Raw genomic sequence first — 24290 nt, forward strand, 5'->3', positions numbered from 1 at the left:
CTGACAGCATTAACAGTACAATGATGATCTAGACAGAAGCAGAATAAAATGCTGCTACTGTTGTTGGGTCCTGATGTAGCGAAAGCATTCAACAGAGTAAGCTGGGATTTTATGAATACAGCAATGGAAACATTTGCATTCCCTAATACAATAACAGGGTTAATTATGAGGATAAATGAGGGATGGGAGGCAAAAATCAAATCGGGAGGATTCCTCTCTGATATGTTGTGCCTGAATAGGAGAACCAGGCAGGGGTGCCCTCTTTCTCTTTCCTCATTTGCATTATATTTAGAACCATTGGCAAAGAAAATAAGGAACTCAAAAATTCAAGGTTTTATTTGCAGGTAATATTATTTTGTACCTGATAAAACCAAAAAGGGCATCTCAGTGTTGTAGAACATTCTAAGACAGTTCCATGTTTTTTTCAGCATATCAAATTAATGAAAATAAAACAAAGGCCATAGCTGTAAACTGTTTAATCACATGTGAGTTGGTTCAGCAATACCCATAATTACGGGGACATGATAAAATGAAGTATTTAGGAGTACAAGTTAAAATGATTCTGTTATGGCAGCTAAGAATATGTGGGAGGAAACTAAACAAAAGATAATACAAAAACTGAACAACTGGAAGCTCTTGCCTATGAATATGAATAGCAAGATACAAGCAGTTAAAATGTTTTAGTCCCTTTAGTTTTATACACAGGTCCGGCATATTTTTATCAACCAGAGGAAAAGTTATGGAAAGTAACTAATAAAGAATTGAATAATTTTATCTGGGAGGGGAAGAAGGCAAGATTCATGTTGAACAAGCTGATCCTTTCAATAGAACAAGGTGCTTAAGGGTACCTGATTTGAAAGTATATTTTAGAGCTACACATTTAAGGCATTTAAACACAACACAAGCAGAAAGCTAAAATTCAAACTGGAAATTTTGGATGCAGATCCTTAAGGAGAGTCACAATAATCATACATAATATTTTATTCATAAACTATCAGAATTTATTCTAAGCACTAAGTCAACATGCAAATGGAGAAAAGAAATTCTCCCTCTAGGGATTAATGCAATTAAGAGTACAGGGAATAGGCAAGAGGGGGCCTGAATTTTCTGGAGGAAGCTGGCAAAGGTATCAAAGTATTGGGAGCAAATAGAATAGAATGGGAAGAGGCCAAGAAGACATTTGGACTACAGGTTAAAACTGCCTTCCCTATCAGGGATTGCTACCAGAGTATGGGCAAATAGGGATATGGAAAACTTAAGTGAAAGACCTACACTGGTTGAGTTGTTAGTTGAATGTGCAACAGAAGCTGCTATTTAAAAAGGGATAATTAGTAGGAATATAAAATATTGCACAATAACTATAGGGATCAATCACAGCAGATCAGAAAAGAATGGGAGGAGATATTAGATAAGTAATTCACAAAGAAACAATGGGAGGACATATGTGTGGCTAACAAATATGCAGCAAAGCTAGAAGATTTAGGATTTTTGAGTGGAAGTGTTTACATAGGTACTTTTATACTCCAAGCAGATTCCAAAGAATTTTTCTTCGGGTAGATGGTAAATGTTGGAGATATGATGGGGAAGAAAGAGGTAGCTGAGAGCATCTGTTTTTGGAGAGAAATGAGTTGTCAGACTTTAATCTCTGTCAGGAATACTGGACAAGCAAATGAGTGTAACTAAGGAAATTATATTTTCATCTGGGATTCAGGATCTGAATTGCCTAGACATAGTAAGGCCTTGTTAAGTTTAATTCTGGTGGCTGCCAAACAAACCTCAGTTACTAGAAAATGGAGATCAAAGTGTAAACTAACTATACTTGAAGTAGTGAATATTGTAACACATATAAAAGAACAGGAAGTGGGATCTTTAGAAAAGCATAGGAATAAATTACATTCAGAAAGATGTTTTGGGGGAGGAATTAGGTTTAAGAGAAGGCAGAAATTGAACAGTTTATGTAATGTTGATCTGATTATCTTCCATAGAAGAATATATGTGATGTATAATGTCTGCAACTGCAAACTTGTTAGTACTTTTTCTTTACTTTCATATAAATGTAAGTTTGCCTATATGTCATAAGTGATACTTCAATAAAGGTGTTTTTTTTTGTTTAAAGAAAAATGTCACTTGCTTTTATGTTATAATGTAACTTTTTATTTAGGAGTTATAAAGACAGTAAGAAGAGTCAATGCATTAAGCTATTTTCTTTTCCTGCTGTTATAATGGGTTCATATCACATTATCGAAAGCCAATAACATTGAATGCCACAATGTCGAATGCTAAAAATAGCTAAGCTGCAGAACATCGAATTCTTTCCTAGGGAAAGAATCTGGCTGTCCATTTCTGTGGCTTCGCTATTTTTAGCACTCTGGTGGAAAGTTACAGGGGTTCAGGTAAGTGTGTGATTGTGTGGACTTTAGGTTTAGGGCACGGGTTACGTGAGTTACGGTTAGGGTGCTGGTGAGGTGAGTGTGCGATAGTGACAGAGTTTAGGGTTAGGGGCGGGTTAAGTGAGTTAGGGTTAGGGTGCAGGTAAGGTGAGTTTGCGATAGTGACGGACCTTAGGGTTAGGGTTGGGTTAAGGTAAGTGGATAGATAGTAGTGTTTGTATAGTTTAGTGTAGGGTTCGATGTATGATTTTAACTGTAAATGTGTGGATTGCTGTTTTTTTGGTGACCCTGTGTTGTGTGAATGTGTTTCGGAATAGCAAATTTTTTCCCTGGGAAAAAATTAGCTGTTCTGAATGTTCGATATTGCGTGCTTTAGATTATTTAGGTTCGATTAAATGGTGTTTGGTGTTTTCGGCTTTCGATAACGTGATATAAACGTGTTATACTGGTTGTATGTATAAGCAGAGGACAGTGCAGTGACAGTCTTTTGACTTGTGCTTTTCACAAAGAGGAGAGAAGTACTCAGGTAAAGCTCCACCTGAAATTTCACTCTGATGAATAAATTGATTTTGGGGAATTGATTAAGTTTGATGTCATCTGATAACTTTGCTCATTAAAGGCATTTATTTCACAGTGCTCATGTATACACAAAAATGCCATCTCCATGGCAGAGTGGAATGGAGTCCTGACTATGTTCCAGGTGAGTTTTAAGTTAGTAGGCTAGGTGATTCTGGTGCCAGTTGGTGAGGGTCAATAGCTAGCTTGCCTATCTTCTGACGAAGGTGTTGACAGACTGATGTCACAATACCTCCACCTTTGGCCAGGCCGGGTACTACAGCTCCTGCAATTTGGAACTGAGAGAATGTAAGCCTGCCATGGACTGTCTGTACGCTCACTGATGGTGTTAGAAACACTCACTTGTGTTGGATCCAGCAGCATGGACATCACAGTGTTCTTTCAAGCTGTTATATGTAGGTGTTAGGAGCACACAAAACATTTCCTAACTCCTTCCTAAATGATGACCACTACACCTCCAGTTCCTTATGTCCCATATTGCTGTCAGCTGGGAGGAATAGGTTCAGTGACCACTACATTCCTTATAAGCCTAGCTGTGCAACCCAAATGCACCCCACAAATTTGATTTAGATGGGATGATTTACTGACTGCCTCCATCCATCAGATATATTAGAGCCAAACCAGGGGTGAATTTCTGATTGGTCCAAGTTGCACTTAAATAGGGATAGGGAGGAACTCAGCTTCACATGGATGGGGATCCTGTTCCAGTGAATTAGAATTCTCTGAGAACCATATCTGTCTCTCCAATGTGTCCTATTTATGTCACAAGAAAAATTTAGGTCTTTTAATCTAGTAGTTCTGATGCTGTTAGTTTTGCAGATGTACAAAAGATTCATCAAAACAGGGTCTAGGGATACCTTGTATGCCAGGCAAAGATTATTTCTTAGAAGTCTGTGTGATACTGAGTAAAGAGACAGTGCTTTGAGGCAATCAGCATAGGACATTGTGTTTACTCCCTGTATTCTTTTTGTAAGGAACATTGTGAATGTTCCAGTTGCTACTTGTATCTGGTCAGGTACATACTGAAGGGGGAATTATACTCTATAATGGGTCTGATGAGAGCCAGGTACAGTGGTATGATGACTTCTCTGGACCTAGATGCCATCCTATGCTTATAAGATGAGCAACACAGAAGGATTTTCTTACTATCATGGCTAAGTTACTATCTAGATGAACTCAGAGATCCCTGACAAGTGAATCAACTTTTAAGGGTGTTTTATTGATGAAGTAGTTACCAAGGGTGGCAAACTCTCCAAAAGGTACTATAATGCATTTCTTGGCATTGAGTTTTAGTTTAGTGTGACCCTGGAGTTAATATATATAGTAAGGGGAGTGTGGGGGGCACCTCCCCCACATTGGGGGGGGGGCGTAGCCCCCCGACCTAATTTAAATATTTTGAACTATAAACATGGATACTTGCAATTCCAATAAATTAATCTTTTCTGAACATAATATATATCCAAACTATGTGGGGGGCTACACCCCCCTTGCTATATATACTAACTGCAGGGTTGCACTACAGTGGGGAAAAGGCCATATATAACTTTCAGTGAAATGTGTTTCAGTGAATTGTGTTTTCAGTAAATTGAGCTTTCGGTGATTTGCCCACAATCAAATGTGTTTCAGTGAAATGTGCTTTCAGTGAATAGTCCTAGACCCATTGAGACACCTCCATCTTTAACCCTTGTGTGTGCAGCTATTGGTCTAAAAGTATGCAAGGCACTGAAACCTTGGACTGCTGTGGTACTCTTTGCTGCTTTAAACCATCAAGACATCTAGGAGAGAGTGTAGTTTTTTATTTAGACTCCTCGCATTGAGCAGTAAAACCTTGAGGTTCAGATGAGTTAATTTTGCTATGTCAGTAGGTTTGTCAATTTGGCATTGCCTTAAAAAGGCACTTTGGGGGGGTGGATAAAGCTTTAGTCTGTATTTGAAAGCCTAGATGGGAACTGTGCAGGCCATCCTTGACAAAGCATCATGGTCTGTTAGCCATGTCTTCCCAAGCTGACAAATGTTGGATCCCCTTAGAATGAGACCAGAAAGACAGCAAGTTGTTGAAATAAATCATTCTTTGCTCATATTATGACATCATTCTCAGTGATGGCAATATGCTGCTCAATGCTGCATTCATACCAGCCTGAGAAACATAGTCTGAAAGCTCCATAATGTCTCTCTTCACATAGCCCAGGACAGTATTTATTTATTTATTTATTTATTTATTTATTTATTTATTTAGTTGACATTTGTTAACCGGATTGGTCTGACTGGCAAGTAGACCTTTTTCAGCAGAGGCCGAAGGAGAAATGCTCCAGCATATACAACAATACAGAATAAAGTAAAATACAATATACAATCCAAAGTAGTATATGATACACTTTACAATGACAAAGAGAGATTACACATTATTTGCAGTCAAATAGCATATTAGAGAGTAACATTAATAAGATTCAAGTTTGAGAGAGACAAAATATTCAAAGACCATATTTATTTTATTATTTATTTTACATTTGTTGACCGGGCTAGTCTAGCTGGATATATGTCCATTTTCAGTAGAGGCCCGGGGAGAAAAGCTCCAAGCAATGGCAGAGACAAAATACAATATATAGTAATAGTTCCAAGAAAGACAGTATATAGTTTATAATTGAGTTTCAGTTAGACTTGAACAAAGCAGTATAGTAGGATATGCTAAAAACAAATACATATAGCAAGCATTTGAGAGATAGCAGTCAATAGAAATAATTAAAAATTTAATCTTTCATTACCACAGGAACACAAAGAGCAGTAGAGTAGAAGAGTATAGAGAGTGCAGGAAGGGGAAAGAGGTGTCAGTCAGGATTAGAGCAGGGACAAAGCCAATGAGTTTTAAGGTATTCTTTGAGTAGCTTTTTGAAAAGAAGAGTGGAAGTAAGGGTGGTAAGTTCATTAGGAAGCTGGTTCCAACTTTTTCCTACTGTGTTGGAAAAAAGTGAGTCCCCTGCTTTGTTGTTGGATTTAATAGTGGAAACTAGTAGCTTATTAGCTGAGCGAAGTGTAGTAAGATTTTTGTAGGGGGTAATCAGATTAGTGAGGATTGGGGTATTATTAGGGTGATAAAGAATCTTATGGGAGATGACAAGTTGTTGACAAAGTAGTTGGTTCTGCAATTCTAAAGATCCCAGTTGTTTGATGTTGTGACAGCGGTGAGTTCTAAGGGGGGTGCCAGTGGCAAATCTGGCTATGTTATTGTAACATGTCGAAAGTTTGGAGAGGTTGCTTTTAGAAGGATTGGTATATATTGCAGAAGCATAGAGTAGGGTAGAGATCAGATGGGTCTGGGAAATAGTTATTCTGGCAGAAGGGATTAGGAAGGGTTTGATTCTGTAAAGGGTGCCAATTTTTTGTTAACATACTTTATTATAGAGTTAATATGGTGATCATAGCTAAGGTAGTTATCAATTGTTACTCCCAGTAGATGGGTAGTAGTGTCAGGGGATATGTTAGTTCCATTGTTAGAGGTTACAGTGGAGTACAGTTGAGGTGGCATAAGAGTAGGAGCAAAGAGCAATAATTTTGTTTTTTATGGGTTCAGTAGGAAACCATGTTGCAAGAACCAGTTTTCAGCACTGTTAAATATGGATTGGGTGAGTGACTGGAGAGAGGTTATGGACTTGGCTGAACAAATTAAGGTAGAATCATCTGCATATTGTATGCAGATGGCTTGTGGAATTGCGGTGTGTAGATTATTAATAAACAAAGAAAAGAGAAGAGGTCCTAAAATAGAGCCTTGAGGTACTCCAATGTTCACAGGGAGGGGTGTGGAAAGATTATTATCCCAAACTACAGCTTGATGTCTGTTTTCCAGATAGAATTTAAACCATTGTAATGCCTGTGGATCGAGTGATTGGGCTTTTAGTATGTCAATAAGCAAGTTATGATTCACCATATCGAAGGCTTTTGAAAGATCAATAAAAAGTGTAGATGAAAAAGTGTTATTGTTACGATTTTTGTTTATGGAGTCAGAAAAGGATAGCAGGGCAGTTGTTGTGCTATGGAATGGCCTAAAACCGTGCTGGCAGTCGGCAAGTAAGTTATTCTGGAGAAGGTGGTCAAGTAGTTGTCTGTGAATGCATTTCTCCATTATTTTATCTATTGGAGAGACAAAGGCGATAGGGCGAAAGTTGGAAAGTTCAGTAGATGGGCCACCTTTGTGTAGAGGGATGATGTGGGATACTTTCCATATGGATGGGATTTTGCTTTCTGAGATTGTTCTATTTATAAGTATGGAGATGGGGTAGGCAATGACTTTAGCTGCAATTTGCAGGAATTCAGCAGGAAGACAATCAGCAGAAGGGGTGCCAGGTTTAAATTTTTGAAGGAGGTTGCAGATGAAGGATGTAGATACTGGTTTTATATGAAAGGTTGGAGATGGAGTATTAGTGGTATCTAATGGGGAAGAGGTAACAGGTGGTAAAGTATTAGCTAGGGTTAGAATGGCTTTGGTAAAATAGTTATTAATGGCATCCGGAATCTGGTTTGAGTTATTATGGTCGAAACCTGAGGGGGCAGGAGTTTTAGAGTGGCCTAGCTTAAGAAGTTTGTTTAAGCCTGACCATAATTTTTGTGGTTTTTGTTGGTGGGTTTGTTGAAGGTGAAGGTAATAGTCTCTTTTGTCTTGGAGAATTTCTTTTTTGGTGGCATTTCTTAATTGTTTGAAGTAGAGGTGATCTGATGGATTTTTTGAGGCTCTCCATTTGGCCCAGATTTTATTTCTGAGGAGGATCTTTTGTTTAGTTAGTTTTGAGAGCCAGGGGGCAATTTTGGTTCTTATTCCAGAAGAGCGATAGGGGGCATGGAAATCTAGGATTTGAAGGAATCTGGTATTGAAGTAGGTCACTGCCTCATCAAGCTGAAGATGAAGCAATGGTGACCAGTCACATGCTTTTAGTTAATTTTGGAAGCTGTCTGGATTAAACTGTTTTTTTGGAACGGGAGGTTTTAAAAATATTAGTGTTAGGGTTATGAATTTTGTGTTTAATAATATAGGTTAGCATATGGTCGCTGATATCATCGGGAAGGATTCCTGGTTTATAAGTATCAAGATGGCTGTTGAGTAGGATCCAGTCGAGAGTGGATTCATTACTGCTTGGCTTATGGATTCGAGTAGGAGTTGTTATTATTTGTGAGAAACCGTGAAGATTTATGTGATTGGTAGGATTAGGGGAATTACAGGTTGCCCAGTCTATATTAAAGTCACCTAAGACAATGTTTTCCTGAGGTAGGTGAGTAGAGAGGTGACTAAGAATATTTTCCAGAGTGCTGATATTATTTCCAGGGGTATGTGCAAATTATATAGATAGATTTTGAGTTGTTGATTTGGAGTTTTACATTAAGGGTTTTAGCATTAGAATCTGAGGGTAGGGGCACATTGAAAGGTGAGACTTGGAGTTCAGATTTATATATATATATATATATATATATATATATATATATATATATGCATGTAGTAGTGACGCAAAGCAGCTAAAATATACAAAGACCATATGTGTGCAGTAGAAACTCAACGTATAGAGTGATCCCAAGGAAGAAGTCAGGGCAACAGAAGAAGTTATTTAGGTTGGAGCGGGGGCAAGGGCAGGACCAAAATTTAAGCAGGTTGTTTTTTAGAATTGTTTTTAAGCTATAAGTGTTAGTGATAGTTCTTAAGCAAAGGGGAAGTTTATTCCAAGCTTATCGACTGAATAGTTGTAAAGATATTTGCCCATGTTTTTATTAGGCTTGTGGATTTCTAACATGTGTTGTTTGGCACTGCAGAGAGTACATTTTGGGGTGTAGGGAGAGATGAGGGTAGAGAGAACAGGACAGAGGGAGGGTTTATTTAAGACAGAGTGAGTGAGGTGAAGTTGAGGAAGACGTAGTTGTTGCTGGAATTCAAGCCACTGCAGGATTTCAGTGCTATGCAATGGTGGGAGCGGTAGGGAGGACTTCCAGCAAATCTAGCAATTTTATAATAAGTGATTTCAAGTTTGGCTGATAGATTGGATTGTATGTTAGTGAGGATAGGTGCAGCATAAAATAGGGTGGGCAGTAGAAATGCCTGAGCTAGAGAATGCTTATTATCATCGGTGAGGTATTTTTGTGCCTATGTAACAATCCAAATTTTTGGTGGGTCTTTTTGATAACCTGTTGAATGTAGATATCAAGTTTTAGGTGGTCATCAATAATAAGTCCAAGGCGTTTTATATAAGGTTCAAGCCGATATAACTGTATTATTAAGGGAGGTAACAGTGAATGTGCTTTGGTGTTGTTGTAGACATTTTGGGAGGAAGAGGGCAGGTTTAGATTTCTTAGGGTTGAATAGGAGTTTATTACTGGTTAGCCATTTTTCCACAGAGATGGATGATTCTTGGGTAAGGGTAAGGAGGTAGGGGAGATTGTCAGAACATGATATAATTATAGAGTCATCAGCATAATGAATTAAAGAGGAGTGAGGGCAGGATGTGTATAGGTTATTAGTAAAGATCTTAAAAAGCAGTGGTCTAAGAATGGAACCCCGAGGATCCCCTGTTTGAAAAGGGTAGAAGTGGGAGGAGGCAGCGAGCCATCTGACAGACTGGAATCTGTTAAAAAGGTAACTGGAGAACCATTAAATTGTGGCATAGGAGAGGTTAAGGTTAGTAAGCTTAGAGAGAAGCAGTTTATGGGAACATTGTTGAAGGCTTTAGACAGGTCAAGAAAAGACAAGAGACTAGTTTGTTATTGTCATGAGACTTTGCAGTGGTTTGTGTGAATGAAATGAGTGCAGTAGATGTGCTGTGATGGGGAGATAACCATGTTGGGTAGTGGTTAAGAGGTTTTCCTGTATTACATGATAGAGGAGCTGCTTGGGAATGCATTTCTCCAGTATTTTTGATAGGGAGGATTGAATTGCAAACAGTCTGAAGTTTACTGGGGTCAGTAGAGTTTCCACCTTTGTGAAGGGGTATAACATAGAATTTTTTCCAGAGTTTGGGAGATGTATATTCTTGGATGCATCTATTGACTAATATAGAGGCAGGCTATGCAATTGATTTAGCAGCAAGTTTGAGAAATGGTGGTAAGCTGTCATCAGAAGGGTAACATGGTTTAAGTTTACTGAGAAGTGATCTAATATATGCTGTAGGGGAGGGTTAAGACAGAAGAGGGTAGTAGGGGTAGAAGGAGTATGATCAACAGTGGGGTGGGTGGTATTGTTTTTTTTAGTCAAATTTTTATTACAGTCAATGAAGATGGAATTTAGAAAGGAGGCTGTATCCATGGCGGAGCTATTGGGACAGGGGCTAGGAGCAGAAGGTTTACCAGGATGTATGAGCTTGTTGATATTATACCAAAATTGTTTGGAGTTGGAGTGGGGATTGTTTAGTGGTTTTTGATCAAACTGTTTTTTTTATCGAGGTTGACTTGATTCTTGGAAAGATTCCTGAGTTTGCTATAAGTTTGTAGATGCATAGGAGAATTCTTTTTTTTTCCAGGTTTTCCAGGCACTGTCTCTCTTGAGCCTAAGTTTATGAATGGGTTGAGTTAGTCAAGATGCAAAGTTGGGTTTAATTCTGACTTTTCTGGTGGGGGCCATAGAGTTTAGAGTTTTAAGGAAAATGTTATTAAATTTGGTGACAGCCTCATTAAGTGGTAGGGCATGGAGGAAGGACCAGTTAATTGAGGAGAGTAGATTGTTGAAAGTATCAGGTTAAAGTTAATAAGTTTGTGACAATCTTTATAATTGTGGGGTTTGTACAATTGGAGGGAATGTCTTAGAACAAGGGTGGAAAGATGGTTACTAAGGGAATCAGGCAGAGTAGTGCCACTGTAACATAGGTTTGGGTTAGAGGTGAGGATCCAGTCAAGTGTGGTAACATTATTAGTGTGTTTATTTAGATGTATGGGGGATGAGATTAGCTGGGAGAAGCAACAGAAGTTAATGTTACTGTTTGGAGAGTAGGAGTTTAGAGTATTCCAGTCTATGTTAACATCACCCAGGATAATGGTCTCATAAGTGGTCTTTTCTGAGATCCAGAAGAGAGAGTGTTCAAGAGTAGGGATATTGTGGAATGTAGATGGCTGCAATGGCCAGGTTTTTGTGATTATTTAGTTTACAGTCTGCAATGAGGATTTCTGCTGGGTAAAAGGAGTGGTAGGCAGAGGGTAGAGGAATAGTTGTTCTGAGTATAAGATCGTAACACCTCCCCCTTTGTTCATATGTCTGTCAGAGGTCATTTATTCCTACTGGCGTAATGACTTGGGTGCATGCATGATTTGGTGGATCTTAGCTCCACATAGGCAACTAACAGTCGTCTTCTCCTTTTTCAGCCTGGTTAGAGGGCATCAGTATATCTTGCAATGGAGTCCCCCTATGACAAGAGTCTTGAGAAGTGTGTTTGCTTGCCGTAGGGACTTAGTGTTTGGGGTTCCACTAAGAGTGACAATATGTGTGGTGTTGTTTTTTTTTTCTGAGTGCATTTGGGCTTGCTGAGGCATAGCTTTGACAATGGGTGGTCTAAGCAATCTTTGTTATTTAGAAAGATTGCTTTTAAGTGCCTCAGCATATGTTAGTCTATGTGTGTGTTATGTGCTATGTAAGGTGGGGGTTTGTGCATGGTTTTGACAAACTGATGTGCACTTGTATGTGAGAGTTTAGCATCTAGTGTCATTGTATAAGTACACCTTTTTGCATGCTCTGTCTGCTTCTTTAAGGATTTAGTGGTTGTCAGTAAACATAAGATGATTGCTACCGTGTCACAAGATATCCATATCTACCAAGCTAGCTACATAGAAGTTAGGAAACTGCATACCCATATTGCCCTTTCCCTTGATTTGTGAGCTACAAGAGGGTGGTGTCTTGGGGTTCGAAGGCTATTAAGAATACGTTGTTGAAGCAGACTAATAAGGGTGCTTTACTGGGACACAGTATGCTAAACAGTACTAAATTCTACTAACTTGAATGTTTACACAATGCTGAACTCTAATAAATCGGTAGGAATTGTCACTCGACATCGAACTAGTTGCTTTAGGCTTGCCGGCGCATGAGGTATGTGTACTATATTGCTGCTTTACAGGTAGCCTTACAGTTTATAGTTTTATGGACTGTTCTACAGATAAAATTTGCGTTCTAGGTGTTTGCTACTTTTAATTTTTTTTTTTTTACAAAAAATTCATTTATTTTTTTTTATTTTTTTTTTATTTGACCGGAATCCCCGACTAGAATCCACAGAGCCTGTTTTCAGTTTCAGCCCGGGCCCGGGATGAATGCATTGGTGCATCAGTGAAATACATACATGAAAGCGAGAAACAGTAACAATCACTCAAAATAATTTAAGTGCAATTTAGCAATCAAGGGTACGTAACTTTTTCAAAATGGGAATGGATACAAGTAAAGCACTTTGGAATGCAGGCTAGGACTCCAAGCTTTGCTGAACTCCAGGAAAATGAGCAGGAAACAATATGTGGTAAAGGAGGTTTATTCAAGAGCAATAGTGTTTTGCTGAGTAGGCACTCAGTATCGTGGATTTATAGAAAATAATGAGTGGGAACAGTACATAAAATGCTTATACAACAGTCAAACATGATGAAAGAGGGGAAGGAGGGACTTTTGAAATCAGATTATCATAAGGGGTAGAGGCCATAAACATAACATTATAAAACAACAACAGCAAAAGGGTGAGATGGTCAGGAAAATGGTCAAGAAACACACAGGCTAGTTAGTGAGACATAAGATTAAATAAAGGCAATAGTGGAGCTCTTTCAGAAATTATAGCTTAATGTGTTAGTGGGAAATGGGGCAGACAAGAATGCAAGCAGGTAAATGAAAAGCAGAATATAAAAGCACTGTAATGCAAACTGGAGCAGAGGCAATTCTCTCACTGTAAAACTTGTACTATAATGTAAGGCACCGGACTATGCAGAAATTTACCAGTAATGCTGTTTATGGAAAAATGCAATAATGAATAATTAAGGCATAAATCTGGTTGTAGTAATATGCAGTTCTGCCACAACTGCACTTTTTTTTAAAAAAAAATACAGTATTTAAATTGATTTTAACTGTGTTTCAGGAATATTAACTGAACTGGAAGTTAGTCAGTGTTTGCAGAATTTTATTATTTGCTAGTAATTACAGATGTGGGGGTATCCACATTCTTTGATTTCCTGTCCTTGCCTATTTAAGTGGTACAGTGTGAAATATTTTCTGCTTAAAAACCTCAGCTTTGGCCGGCTAAGAACTAGCTGTATTCAACTGGACGTATAAGAGAATTTAAGTACCTTTATCTGCACTTTTTTTTAAAAATACAGTATTTAAATTGATTTTAACTGTGTTGCAGGAATATTAACTGAACTGGAAGTTAGTCAGTGTTTGCTGAATTTTATTATTTGCTTGTAATTACAGGTGTGGGGTAGCCACATTCTTTGATTTCCTGTCCTTGCCTATTTAAGTGGTACAGTGTGAAATATTTTCTGTTTAAAAACCTCAGCTTTGGCCAGCTAAGAACTAGCTGTATTCAACTGGACGTATAAGAGAATTTAAGTACCTTTATCTGCACTTTTTTTTTCAAAAATACAGTATTTAAATTGATTTTAACTGTGTTGCTGGAATATTAACTGAACTGGAAGTTTTGACTCTGCTCTTCAGTTAGTCCCACCCACCGTCCCTGTTTTTGTTTTGGTGTTAATCTTAGTGGCCTTGAAACTGCCCACCCCTCTTGTAAATTTGTGTTTGGATACTCCTTCTGGGCCCATCTCATTTGCTCACTCAACTGAGTGCAGTGAGATCATATTCTGATTTCAGGCACTCCTACTGTGTACAAAGAGAGCATCTGGGAAACAGAAAAAAAAATTAAGCTTGTTTCCTGCCTTTCCTGTTAAGTGGTATAGACTATTTGTAGGCTTCTAAGCCCCCAAGCCCTTCTGTGTTGGAGGGAATCCTTCTAGCTTAGTTTTTTTTTTCTTATAACTAGCCCGTTTTCTAGATTCAGCACTCAAATCTGTTTCTTTGATCTCAGCACCTATTCAGAAAAAAAAAATCATCTGCTTTTACTGTACTTGTGTTTCTACCTACTTTATTTTACTTTTGCATCATCTTAAAAGTACTCAATTGTATTTATTACTGCTTGGTGTAACTCATTCTAAGCCTTTTGGTTTAAACACTTGGGCTTCGGACCAGTTGTTTTGCACTGAGAGGGTTTGTGGTCTGCACTGTAGTGGCAGAACAGGTAGCTTGCATCCTTCTAGGTTGGGAACTGCTGACTGAGGGCTCAGTGTCTGTTATTCTAAAAGTGTATTAATTCTGGTTTAAGCACTTCGGCTTTCAGGCCAGTTATTTTAAATTAAGAGGGTTCGTGGTCTGCACTCTTGTGGGAGGAGAGGCTGGACTCTGCCCTTCTGAGCTGGGAATTTCTGGTTAAAGGCTTATAGTGCATGCATATCTGAACTGCTTCTTACTGAAGTTGGTGTGCCTTGTTTGCTGTGGCATAGACTGGATTCGGGCCTGCTGGATCTAGCTTTGTTTGGGTAACTTGAGCACTAATCCAGGCATTCTCTAAAGTATTCAATTGTATTTATTACTGCTTGGTAGTAACTTGATTAAAGTGTAGCTATCATTCTAAGTCTTTTGGATTAAGCACTTGGGCTTCAGACCAGTTGTTTTACATTAGGAAGGTTTGTGGCATGCACTGTGGTGGCAGGACAGGTAGCTTTCATCCTTCTAAGTTGGGAACTGCTGATTGAGAGCCCAGTGTCTGTTATTCTTAAAGTGTATTAGTTCTGGTTTAAGCACTTGGGCTACAGGTCAGTTATTTTACATTAAGAAGGTTTGTGGTCTGCACTCTTGTGGGAGAAGAGGCTGGACTCTGCCCTTCTGAGCTGGGAATTTCTGGTTAAAGGTTTATAGTGCCTGAATATTTGAACTGTATCTTACTGAAATTGGTACACCTTGTTTGCTGTAGCATAGACTAGATCCAGGCCTGCTGAATGTAGCTTTGTTTATATGCTTGTTGTTTGTTTGCTTGTTATTTCCCTGGAATGCTAATTCCACCTAATACGTGGCTTCTCAGCGCTTCTGTGTCTCACTAGTGATATCTGCATCGCATACTGTACTTATTTCCTTGTTTCACTTGAAAGAAAGTTACTGCTTGTCGCTTTTGCATTTAAGTTACCTGTAACACATTGCACTTAAGTTACCTGGCACTTGCTCACTAAAGCAATTATATAAGTCAGCACTAAAAATTAAAAGCACTACACCCTCACTCCCCACTGGCCCTTGTTTTCAATTATAAAGGAATTCCCAATATTATTCTAGCATGTCCAAAGGTCAGTTGTCAATCTCCTCTCCGGTCCAGCTGGTGAATCTGGGAATCTTGAGGCAATGTTACAACTGCATCATGTACACAGACAACCCTCTCCTCCTCCCAACAAATTCCAACACATGTGAGAGATGCAACCATATAGGCAAACTGGAGGCTAAGCTCTCTCAACTCAGTACTGGCATAACCAGTCAGGAGGAGAAGGAAACCACACTCACTACAATTCCAGTCTCACATAGACCTACCACAACAGCAAACCAAACACATAATCACACGAAAACATACTCGGAGGCTCTAAATAAAGATCTGCCTAAGCAGCAGAGACCTCCAAAGCAGACACCCAAGCAACCGCTACCCCAAAACAAAACACGTGCAACACATATCTCACAAAGCCAGTGTGCCGAACAGTCACAACCCTTAAGACTAAACAACACACCTGATACACTTGTAATAGGTGACTCTATCATCAGGCACACTGACGTCCCGCTCAACAGGCTGAACAAGGAGAGGGTCACAGTGAGCAGCCTGTCGGGCACTAGGATCCGCCACATAACACAAGCACTCAGGTCACTCCAAGGCAAGTACAAATATGACTCAGTCATTGTCCATGCTGGTGTGAATGACCTGAGACATACCTCACTGGACTACATGAAAAGAGACATAGAGGAGCTCTCTGAGCATGTAGCCCAGGCCGGTATGACCCTGACCTTGAGTAGCATCTTACCCTCACCAAGAATGATGCCACAATATGAAGACAAGATGATCAATTTCAACAATTGGCTTAAGTACTGGTGTCATTCAAAGGGGATCCAATGCCTGTCAGCTTGGGATGATATGCTCGACAAGCCACGATGCTTCGCTAGGGATGGCTTGCACCTGTCACCCCTGGGCTTTCGGATATTGGCAAAGGCTCTTGCTACCCCACATAGTGCCTTTTTTAGGCAAGGCTCAAAAGACAAACCCACCTCCATAGGTATCGTAAGGGATAAGAAACTAAGAGTAATGCTACTCAATGCCAGAAGTCTAAACCTCAAGATGCACGCACTCAAAACTCTCCTTAGCATGGAGAACATCGATATCTGTGCAGTAACAGAAACCTGGTTCAGGGCTCCCGAGAGCACCCCAGCACTACCAGGTTATACCTCATACCATGCTTTTTGGCACCAAAACTTGGACCGAACCAAAAAAGGAGGGGGAGTATCGATATTTATCAAAGATACCCACACCTCCAGGTTGGTGGCAAAGCACGAAGCATCAGAGACTATCCATGTGCAACTAACAGTGGGTAAAACTGCCTTCCAGTTTATAGCCTGCTACAGACCACCCTCACAAACCCAGGAACCCCACTCGGCCTTCCTGAAAACACTTGAAAATATGAAGGTCTCTCCAAACACCATTATACTGGGCGACTTCAACTACCCAAACATAGACTGGGAGCATTACTCTAGCTCCAACAACCTAGCCCAAAGGTTCCTATAATTTATAAACTCAAATGCTATGGAACAACTTGTTACCACTCCCACAAGAGGGGAAAACATACTGGACCTGATCATCACCAACATGGGGACTCTATGCTCCAGACCAGAAGTGTATCCCTCACTGGTAAGATCAGACCATAAACTAATCTCACTGGATATTCACATCCCGACTCCACCCCCTGCCCAGAAAACCACAGTGAAAAACTTCTCTAAAGCAAATTTCAAACTCCTCAAAACCGAGGTGGAATCCTTCAAAGCCCCGGGCCTGTGGAAAATATGGCCCAGACTGCAGAATCCTTTATAAATGCATTCTATGAACACCTTCAGGAATGCATGGATCATGCGATCCCAAATAAAACCAAGACCCAATCCTCCAAAGGCAGGCGTCCTGTCTGGTGGACCCCAGCCATAAACAAACTATACAATAGAAGGAGGAAGCTACTAAATGATAGAGCAAAATCCAAAAAGGGAAGGCATCACTGATCAGTATTAGCAAAAAACTACGGGCACTCATAAAATTGTCTAAGGCAAGCTTCGAGAGAAAAATTGCACAGGACACTAAGGATAATCACAAGGCTTTCTTTAGTTATGTTAGGAACCTGGGTGGTAATTCCCAGATATGCTCAGAATTAGTCCAAAATGACAAAAAATACAACAAACCCACAGACATTGCCAACATCCTAGCTGACAGGTTCAGCGCAAACTTCTCCCCCCCTCCCCACCAAAAGGGCAAATATCTATCCCAACAGAGTGCTGCCCCCCTGACATCTCAGATGCTTAGGTAAGAGCCGCTCTCTCCAAAGCAAAAAACACAGCATCAATGGGACCAGACAGTGTCCCGGGCTGTGTCCTACATGAACTCCAAGAAGAGCTAAACCCAAACATAAAACTACTGTTCAATCTCAGCCTTACTACAGGATATGTGCCCAAAGAGTGGCGTACAGCAACAGTGGTCCCTCTCCATAAAGGTGGTGCCTCAACGGATCCTGGAAACTATCATCCCATAAGCCTGACTAGCTTGGTCTGCAAAGCTATGGAAAGGATCATCATGGACCTCATAAATAAAGATATTGGGGACCTACAGACACTGGATCCTACCCAGTTTGGCTTTGTTAAGGGTAGATCCTGCCTCTTAAACCTGGTTGATTTCTTTGAAACAGTCACCAAGGCCATTGACGAGGGGAAGGTGGTCCACAGAGCCTACCTTGACCTCGCAAAAGCCTTCGATACAATACACCACTTGGGCATTATAGATAAGCTCACCAGCTTAAATATAAACCCCTATATCACTAGATGGATTGCAAACTGGCTCAAGGACAGAACACACATGAATAGAATTGCTGGAGCCATGTCATACTCCAAACCAGTTACAAGTGGTGTCCCACAAGGCTCAGTCCTGGGACCTCTCTTGTTCGGTATATATTTCTCGGAGGTACAGGAAAACACAGAAGGACTGTGGCTGACCAAGTTCGCAGATGACTGCAAACTGGGTGCCATAATCGACTCTCCAGCCAACACAAGCATCCTCCAAAAGGGCCTCATAGAAACAGACAACTGGTGCCAGAGCCATGGCCTCAAGCTAAATGCCAAAAAGTGTATAGTCATCTCCTTTGGCAAAAACAAAGTGCCCACAAATTACCACATAGGTGGTAATCCATTAAGTACAGAAGAAGTAATTAGGGACCTGGGGACCCAAGTTGATAGCAATCTCTCATTTGACAACCCCGTGGCCAAAGTGGTTAGAAAAACATTTTATATAGCCCACCTAATCATGAAGGGATTCACATCTAGATCAGGGAGGTCATCGTGCCTCTTTACTCATCCCTCATCAGGCCCATAATTGAGTACAATGCCCCTTTTGGGATGTACCTTACCAGACACCTGCAGCAACTGGAAAGACCCCAAAAGTACCTCACCAAGAGGATCAAAGGGCTCAAGCAGATGCCATATGCTGCCCGGTTAAAGAAACTCCAGCTCTACTCAGTGGCATACCGCCTGTTCAGAGGCGATCTGTGCCTGATGTATAAAGCCATGTCCAACCTGGAATTAATGGACATGCTGCACCTCAGAAAATCCAAATCCCATCGAGCTACGCGCTCAAGAGACTTGAACCTCAGCACTGAAATAAATAGGACATGCTGGCGGGACAGATTCATAACCCAGAGGCTCCCTTCACTCTGGAATAAAATCCCAGTCCAAGTTAGGCAGAGTCCCTCATTGACTCTCTTCAAGAGAAATCTTGATGAGTGGATGGGAGATCGTAGGTTTACCCTGGGTATCACTTCTGTGTCACTGTTAGACAGAGGCACAGTATACTAACCTCGAAAAAGGGCATAGCAAAATAAATTTAAAATGGGTGGCGAAATCCAAACACATTCTGGCTAGGCTTATAAATGCCCTAGGGCAGATAGCCTAGTATGAACCTATGAACATATGAACAAGACTATGGCCCACCAGGGTTTAAAATACAAATAGATAGCTTTTACAAGTAATTCTACTTGTGGAAATAGAAGTTCAGAATAATGCAGAAACACAGTCTTCCCACAACTGTTAATTAAGATATAAAACTTAGATCCCAGAACAAACTAAAAAAAATTACTTACATGGAAGAGAGCAGAAAAGTACATATTAAATGTTAAGTAAGAATAAATGCTAAATAAGAATAAATGAACAAAAAAAAATATTTCTCAAAACAACTATCCACGCATAAAAACAACCCCAAGAATTTTTAGAAATTTCTATCCTCTCTCCTCAATCCCGAAACCACTCAAAATCCATCTCCATCCCCTGACATGACCCTACAACATATACCCAACACTTTCAACTCCCACTTTATTGATACCATCCTTAAACTCATTCCTGAACCCCCTACAAACTCAAATCCATACACCACCAATAATACAAACATAAGGCAAGTAACCATACAAACTTCTTTCAATTATCTTCCATCCCATGAAACTCCAACTAAAGCAATACCAGAAACTCATAGTTTTTCCATAAAAACCTGTTCCCACCTCTCTAATTCTAAAACTTAAAAAAAAAAAAAAATGAAATCCTGTTCCCTATCTGCTGACAACCTCCTCCCAGAATACTTGAAAATCACTGCTGATGCAATAGCATATGCCATCAGTATTCTAATAAACTGACCCATCTCTGAAGGAAGCATCCCACAAATCTGAAAAAATTCCATTATAATTCCACTCCATAAAGGTGGTAATATGAATGACCTTAGTAACTATATACCGATCTCTATTCTTTCTCCTATCTACAAAGTATTAGAAAAATGTATACATAGTCAACTACTCAACCACCTCATAGACAACAACCTCCTCACCCCACCACAACATGTTTTTTGTCCATTCCATAACACCACCACTGCCCTCCTCTCCTTCACAGACACCATGAACAAGGCTTTAGATGCAGGTCTAATAACTTCAGTAGTTCGGTTGGACTTAGCCAAGGCATTCAACACAGTGTCACATACCAAACGATTTCAACTGGGGAGCTTTTCTCCCCAGGCCTCCACTGAAAATGGTTTTCTGGCCCAGTGGACTTTCCTGATCAACAAATGTCAATAAATAAATAACAATAAATAAAGGGAACAGGGATGTGACAGTCACAGGAGGGGTGGGAATTATGTTTAATCTTAAAAATGTACAAAAAATGGAAATAATCATGATTGTACCAACTGTTTAGAGTTATTCAAAGCAGGTCAAATAATTGTCCAGTCCTGACTGATGCATCACATTTGTGCCACCCCTAATCTTTCAACATCGTTTTCAAGATATATTTAACACAGTATAAAATAATGCTTCTTTCCAGCATTCAGCTCAATCTTGCCCATAGTTCACAGTTTTCATGTGCAATATTAGTTCTTAGGAAAAGTTGGAAGCCCAACTGACCATGGGAAGGGAAGGAGATACTATTTTAGAAGGGAAATAAGCAGCTGTCATGCAGGATCAGGGCATTACTGCTGTATTGATTATGTTGTATCAGCTGCAACATTTTCTGCCTATTTACTTAACTAAAATTAAAATGCTAGAAAGGTTTTCTAATTCTTCTAAATTCATATTAAAGAATTTTACTGTCACTGTCATTTTCCTAAAATTATGTTTTAATGCAGGTGCTAATAGGTACAGCAAATGCAGCCACTTCATAATATTTTAAACTTTGTTTCAAATTAATTTACGGAGTCTTAATTACTAGTTATTAAGTAATCTTTTCTCAGACTGTAGGATATAGTTCAAAGATCAATGTGATATACATTTAGAATTTATTAAGACAAAAATCAAAAAAGTCAGTATTTACCCTTGCATTCAGCTGACTGATCTGATATGAGACATTCTGAGGCATTCCACCATTGTTTCTCATCTCGGCAATATCATCCTTGTTTTTCTGAATCTGTATTTTTAACAAAAATGTGGAAAAATTCATAATAAGATTTTGGACTATGTATGCACTTTGTAAATAATTTCCTATAGTTATAAAATATTTATCATTGTCATTTCATTTACATTTTCTGACACCAGACCAGTCTTTATAAACATTTCAGCATTTCATGGACATTTTTCTCCTTTCACTCGGTCAACCTTTCATATAACTGAGTCGTGGCTCAATACAACTAATTTGATAAACAAATAAGCAAATCAATAAATGCATAAAAATCATCACCGATTCCTCTGTAACTAAGCTAATCCACACACTCTTGCCCAGAGCTGCAATAGTAAACGTTCACTAGAAGAAAGACACCAGATGGTTATTTAGTGATCTCAGTACAGAGTAATTCAGTTTTATTAGCCTCAATTTTCCAGTTCTTTTACTGTTTTAGTCATAGGAAACCCAACAGTTATAGGTGACCATTGTTAAGCATGTAGACTCCACACTCACGAGACTGGAAAAGAACTAGGTGACTGCCGTTCGTCTGATGCCATAATCTGTGATATCTCAAGGGTCTCAGTGGCTGCTTAACCAGTCAAATATGATGAGGATATAGGTCCATCCCTGGTGGAGTGAATGGCCTGAGATGCTACACCAAGGGTTCAGACAGACATGACGGAACTTACTATGCATCTGTTAGAGGCAGAAAAGACACTGTCCTTGAGTACTATCCTGCCTTCACCAAGAATAATGTCCAGGTACAAAGACGAGAGCTTCCACATTGACTATATGCCCTCAGAGTTGACTCATTTGTTTGGGTTTTCAGAACCTATGCGGACAGTGGCCTAACTTTTGACAAACATGTGGCCATTATTGTAAGTAATTCTTTCTATATTGCACAGTTTGTAAACAAAAGGATTGTTTCTAGATCCAGGAATGTCATTGTTCCCCTTTACTCAGCCGTCATTAGGCTAATCATTGAATATAATGCCCTCTTTGGTATGTATCTGTCAAGACACATGCAACAACTGGAACACTCACAGAAATACCTTACTAAAAGGACACAAGGCCTAAACAAGATGTCCTACATGGACTGCCTCAAATCCCTGTCACTATATTCAGCATCCTACAGACTGCTAAGAGGTACACTGTGTATGGCATATAAGACATCCTCTGACCCAATACTGATGGATTCACTGCACATCAGCAAGTCGAATGTCATCAGAAACACTCAGTCTATGGATCTAAACATCTTCTGCATCAACAACAGAACAGTTTAGGGGCAGGTATATCTCACAGAATATACCACTGCATTGGAGCATACTCCCTATCCACATAAAACAAAGTTCATCCTTGTCCATATTCAAGTGCAACATGGATCTATGGATAGGAAACAGAAAACTTACCCCAGGACTGCCATCTGTACTGCTAATGGAGGGAGATAACTCTTAAATACTTTATCACATGCATGGGTACCTCCAAATTACCTATGGTATAATCCTAGTTATTCTCATCAGTTATTTTCTCATTATTGACCATGGAATGGGTAAGGCCAATCTCTAACCAAATAGGTTGATTAATTTGAGTACAAAATGGGAAATTGGCTAGGTTTGAAATGGCCTGCAAGGCAGCTAGCCTACTACTTACCTAGGAACCTATAATAAAATTAGATTTAAAAATTGGATATGTATTTGGTGTTATTACCCGTGGTAGTGGTGCTGTGGTAGCATTTTCGCCTCACAGCAAGACGTTGTTCCATTTGATTCTCAGCTAGAGCGTTTTCTGTGTGGAGGCATGCGTGAATAGGCATGCCTTCATTGAAGGTTGTGCGTCAGGGCTGGTAACTCAGCATGTAAAAATCCACTACCAAACATTAGCGGACCGGAGTTCCGCTGTGGCGACCCCTAACCGGGATAAGCCAAAAGACACAACAACATATGTATTTGGTGTCATTATAAGGGGTTACAGTATGTGTCTGTCTAAGATGAGACAGAAGATAAGGCTTCTTAATTTGCAAGGGATTACTTACACCTCTTATACTAGGGCTTCCTCATACTTGCTAAAGCCTTTGATGCCTACATTCTGCCTTTTTAGGCAGGGTTCACTTACTGGGCATTCCTACGTAAGAAAATGTAAACACAAACACAAGCTAAGTATATTAAAGATATGTTACGGCAGTCCAGAACCGGAAAACAATGAATAATCAACTTGGTAGAAAATGAAAATAAATTTAAAAAGGCACCTTTCGTTTATACCATATAATGAACTTCATCAGATAAAACACATGGAAAAATAATTCATTTATATAACAAAATCCACATCACATGACCATTCAAACCCTCCAATTCTAATTCAGACAAAGTAAATAATCATTAATTTGCAATTAACTATCATAAATACATAACATCTACGTCACATCATATAAAACCACATTCTTCATATAAAATACAATATAATATAAATATTAATTATTATATTATATGAAATTTATAAAAATTATTAAAAATTTAATTTATATAAAAGTTTTACATAAGTCATATTCTATTGAATATATCTTACCTATTTTATTGCCCTTAGCAATTAAAATTCATAAACTTTTTAAATACATAATACAAAATAAATTTTGATTAATACAATTTCATAATCACAATTCATATGTTTGACCCTCAATGCAATACATTTCTCAGTTTTAATAATGACATAATAGAACACATATCATTAAGGCCTGGAAGGTTATATGCATACAGTCGTACATGCCATAATAATTCTAACCTTTCCAACTGTAATGATAATGGCCTTCCTCTCGGGTTATCCTCTATTTGTCCTATAATGAAGAATTTAAACCAATGTTGCAAATGCACACCTGTATGTTTTATCTGTGTTATGTTTCCTCATGCTATATGTGCGTTTATAAATTCTATTGCAAACACAGACTGCTGGAAAGTCCAATGTAAAATAATCCAAAACACAAAATACGCTGAGAAAATATCACCTTTATATTCAGCAAAGCTTTCGGGTTACAAGCCCTTTGTCAATACTAATACAGGTTTCATTAAATAACATTCATTTAAATAGGAGCCAAAAAATCACATGACTTGCAGCCTAAATCATGTGACAATTATAAATAATAAAACTTCATGCCATTAAAAATCAACTTTTTGATA

At 39.1% G+C, this 24290-nt stretch overlaps 1 protein-coding gene across 1 annotated transcript in view; it reads right to left on the reverse strand.

Annotated features, from left to right (window-relative positions):
- LOC122797794 (cubilin-like) overlaps window positions 1-24290 on the reverse strand; it is a 2156354-nt gene that overhangs the window by 2091673 nt on the left and 40391 nt on the right. Inside the window, 1 exon segment of the mRNA XM_044066315.1 lies at window positions 21058-21150. Within this exon segment, the coding sequence (XP_043922250.1) occupies window positions 21058-21150 (93 nt within the window).

This window comes from Protopterus annectens, chromosome 3.part1 (assembly GCF_019279795.1).
Source record: "Protopterus annectens isolate FY-2018-M chromosome 3.part1, PAN1.0, whole genome shotgun sequence".
NCBI lineage: Eukaryota > Metazoa > Chordata > Ceratodontiformes > Protopteridae > Protopterus > Protopterus annectens.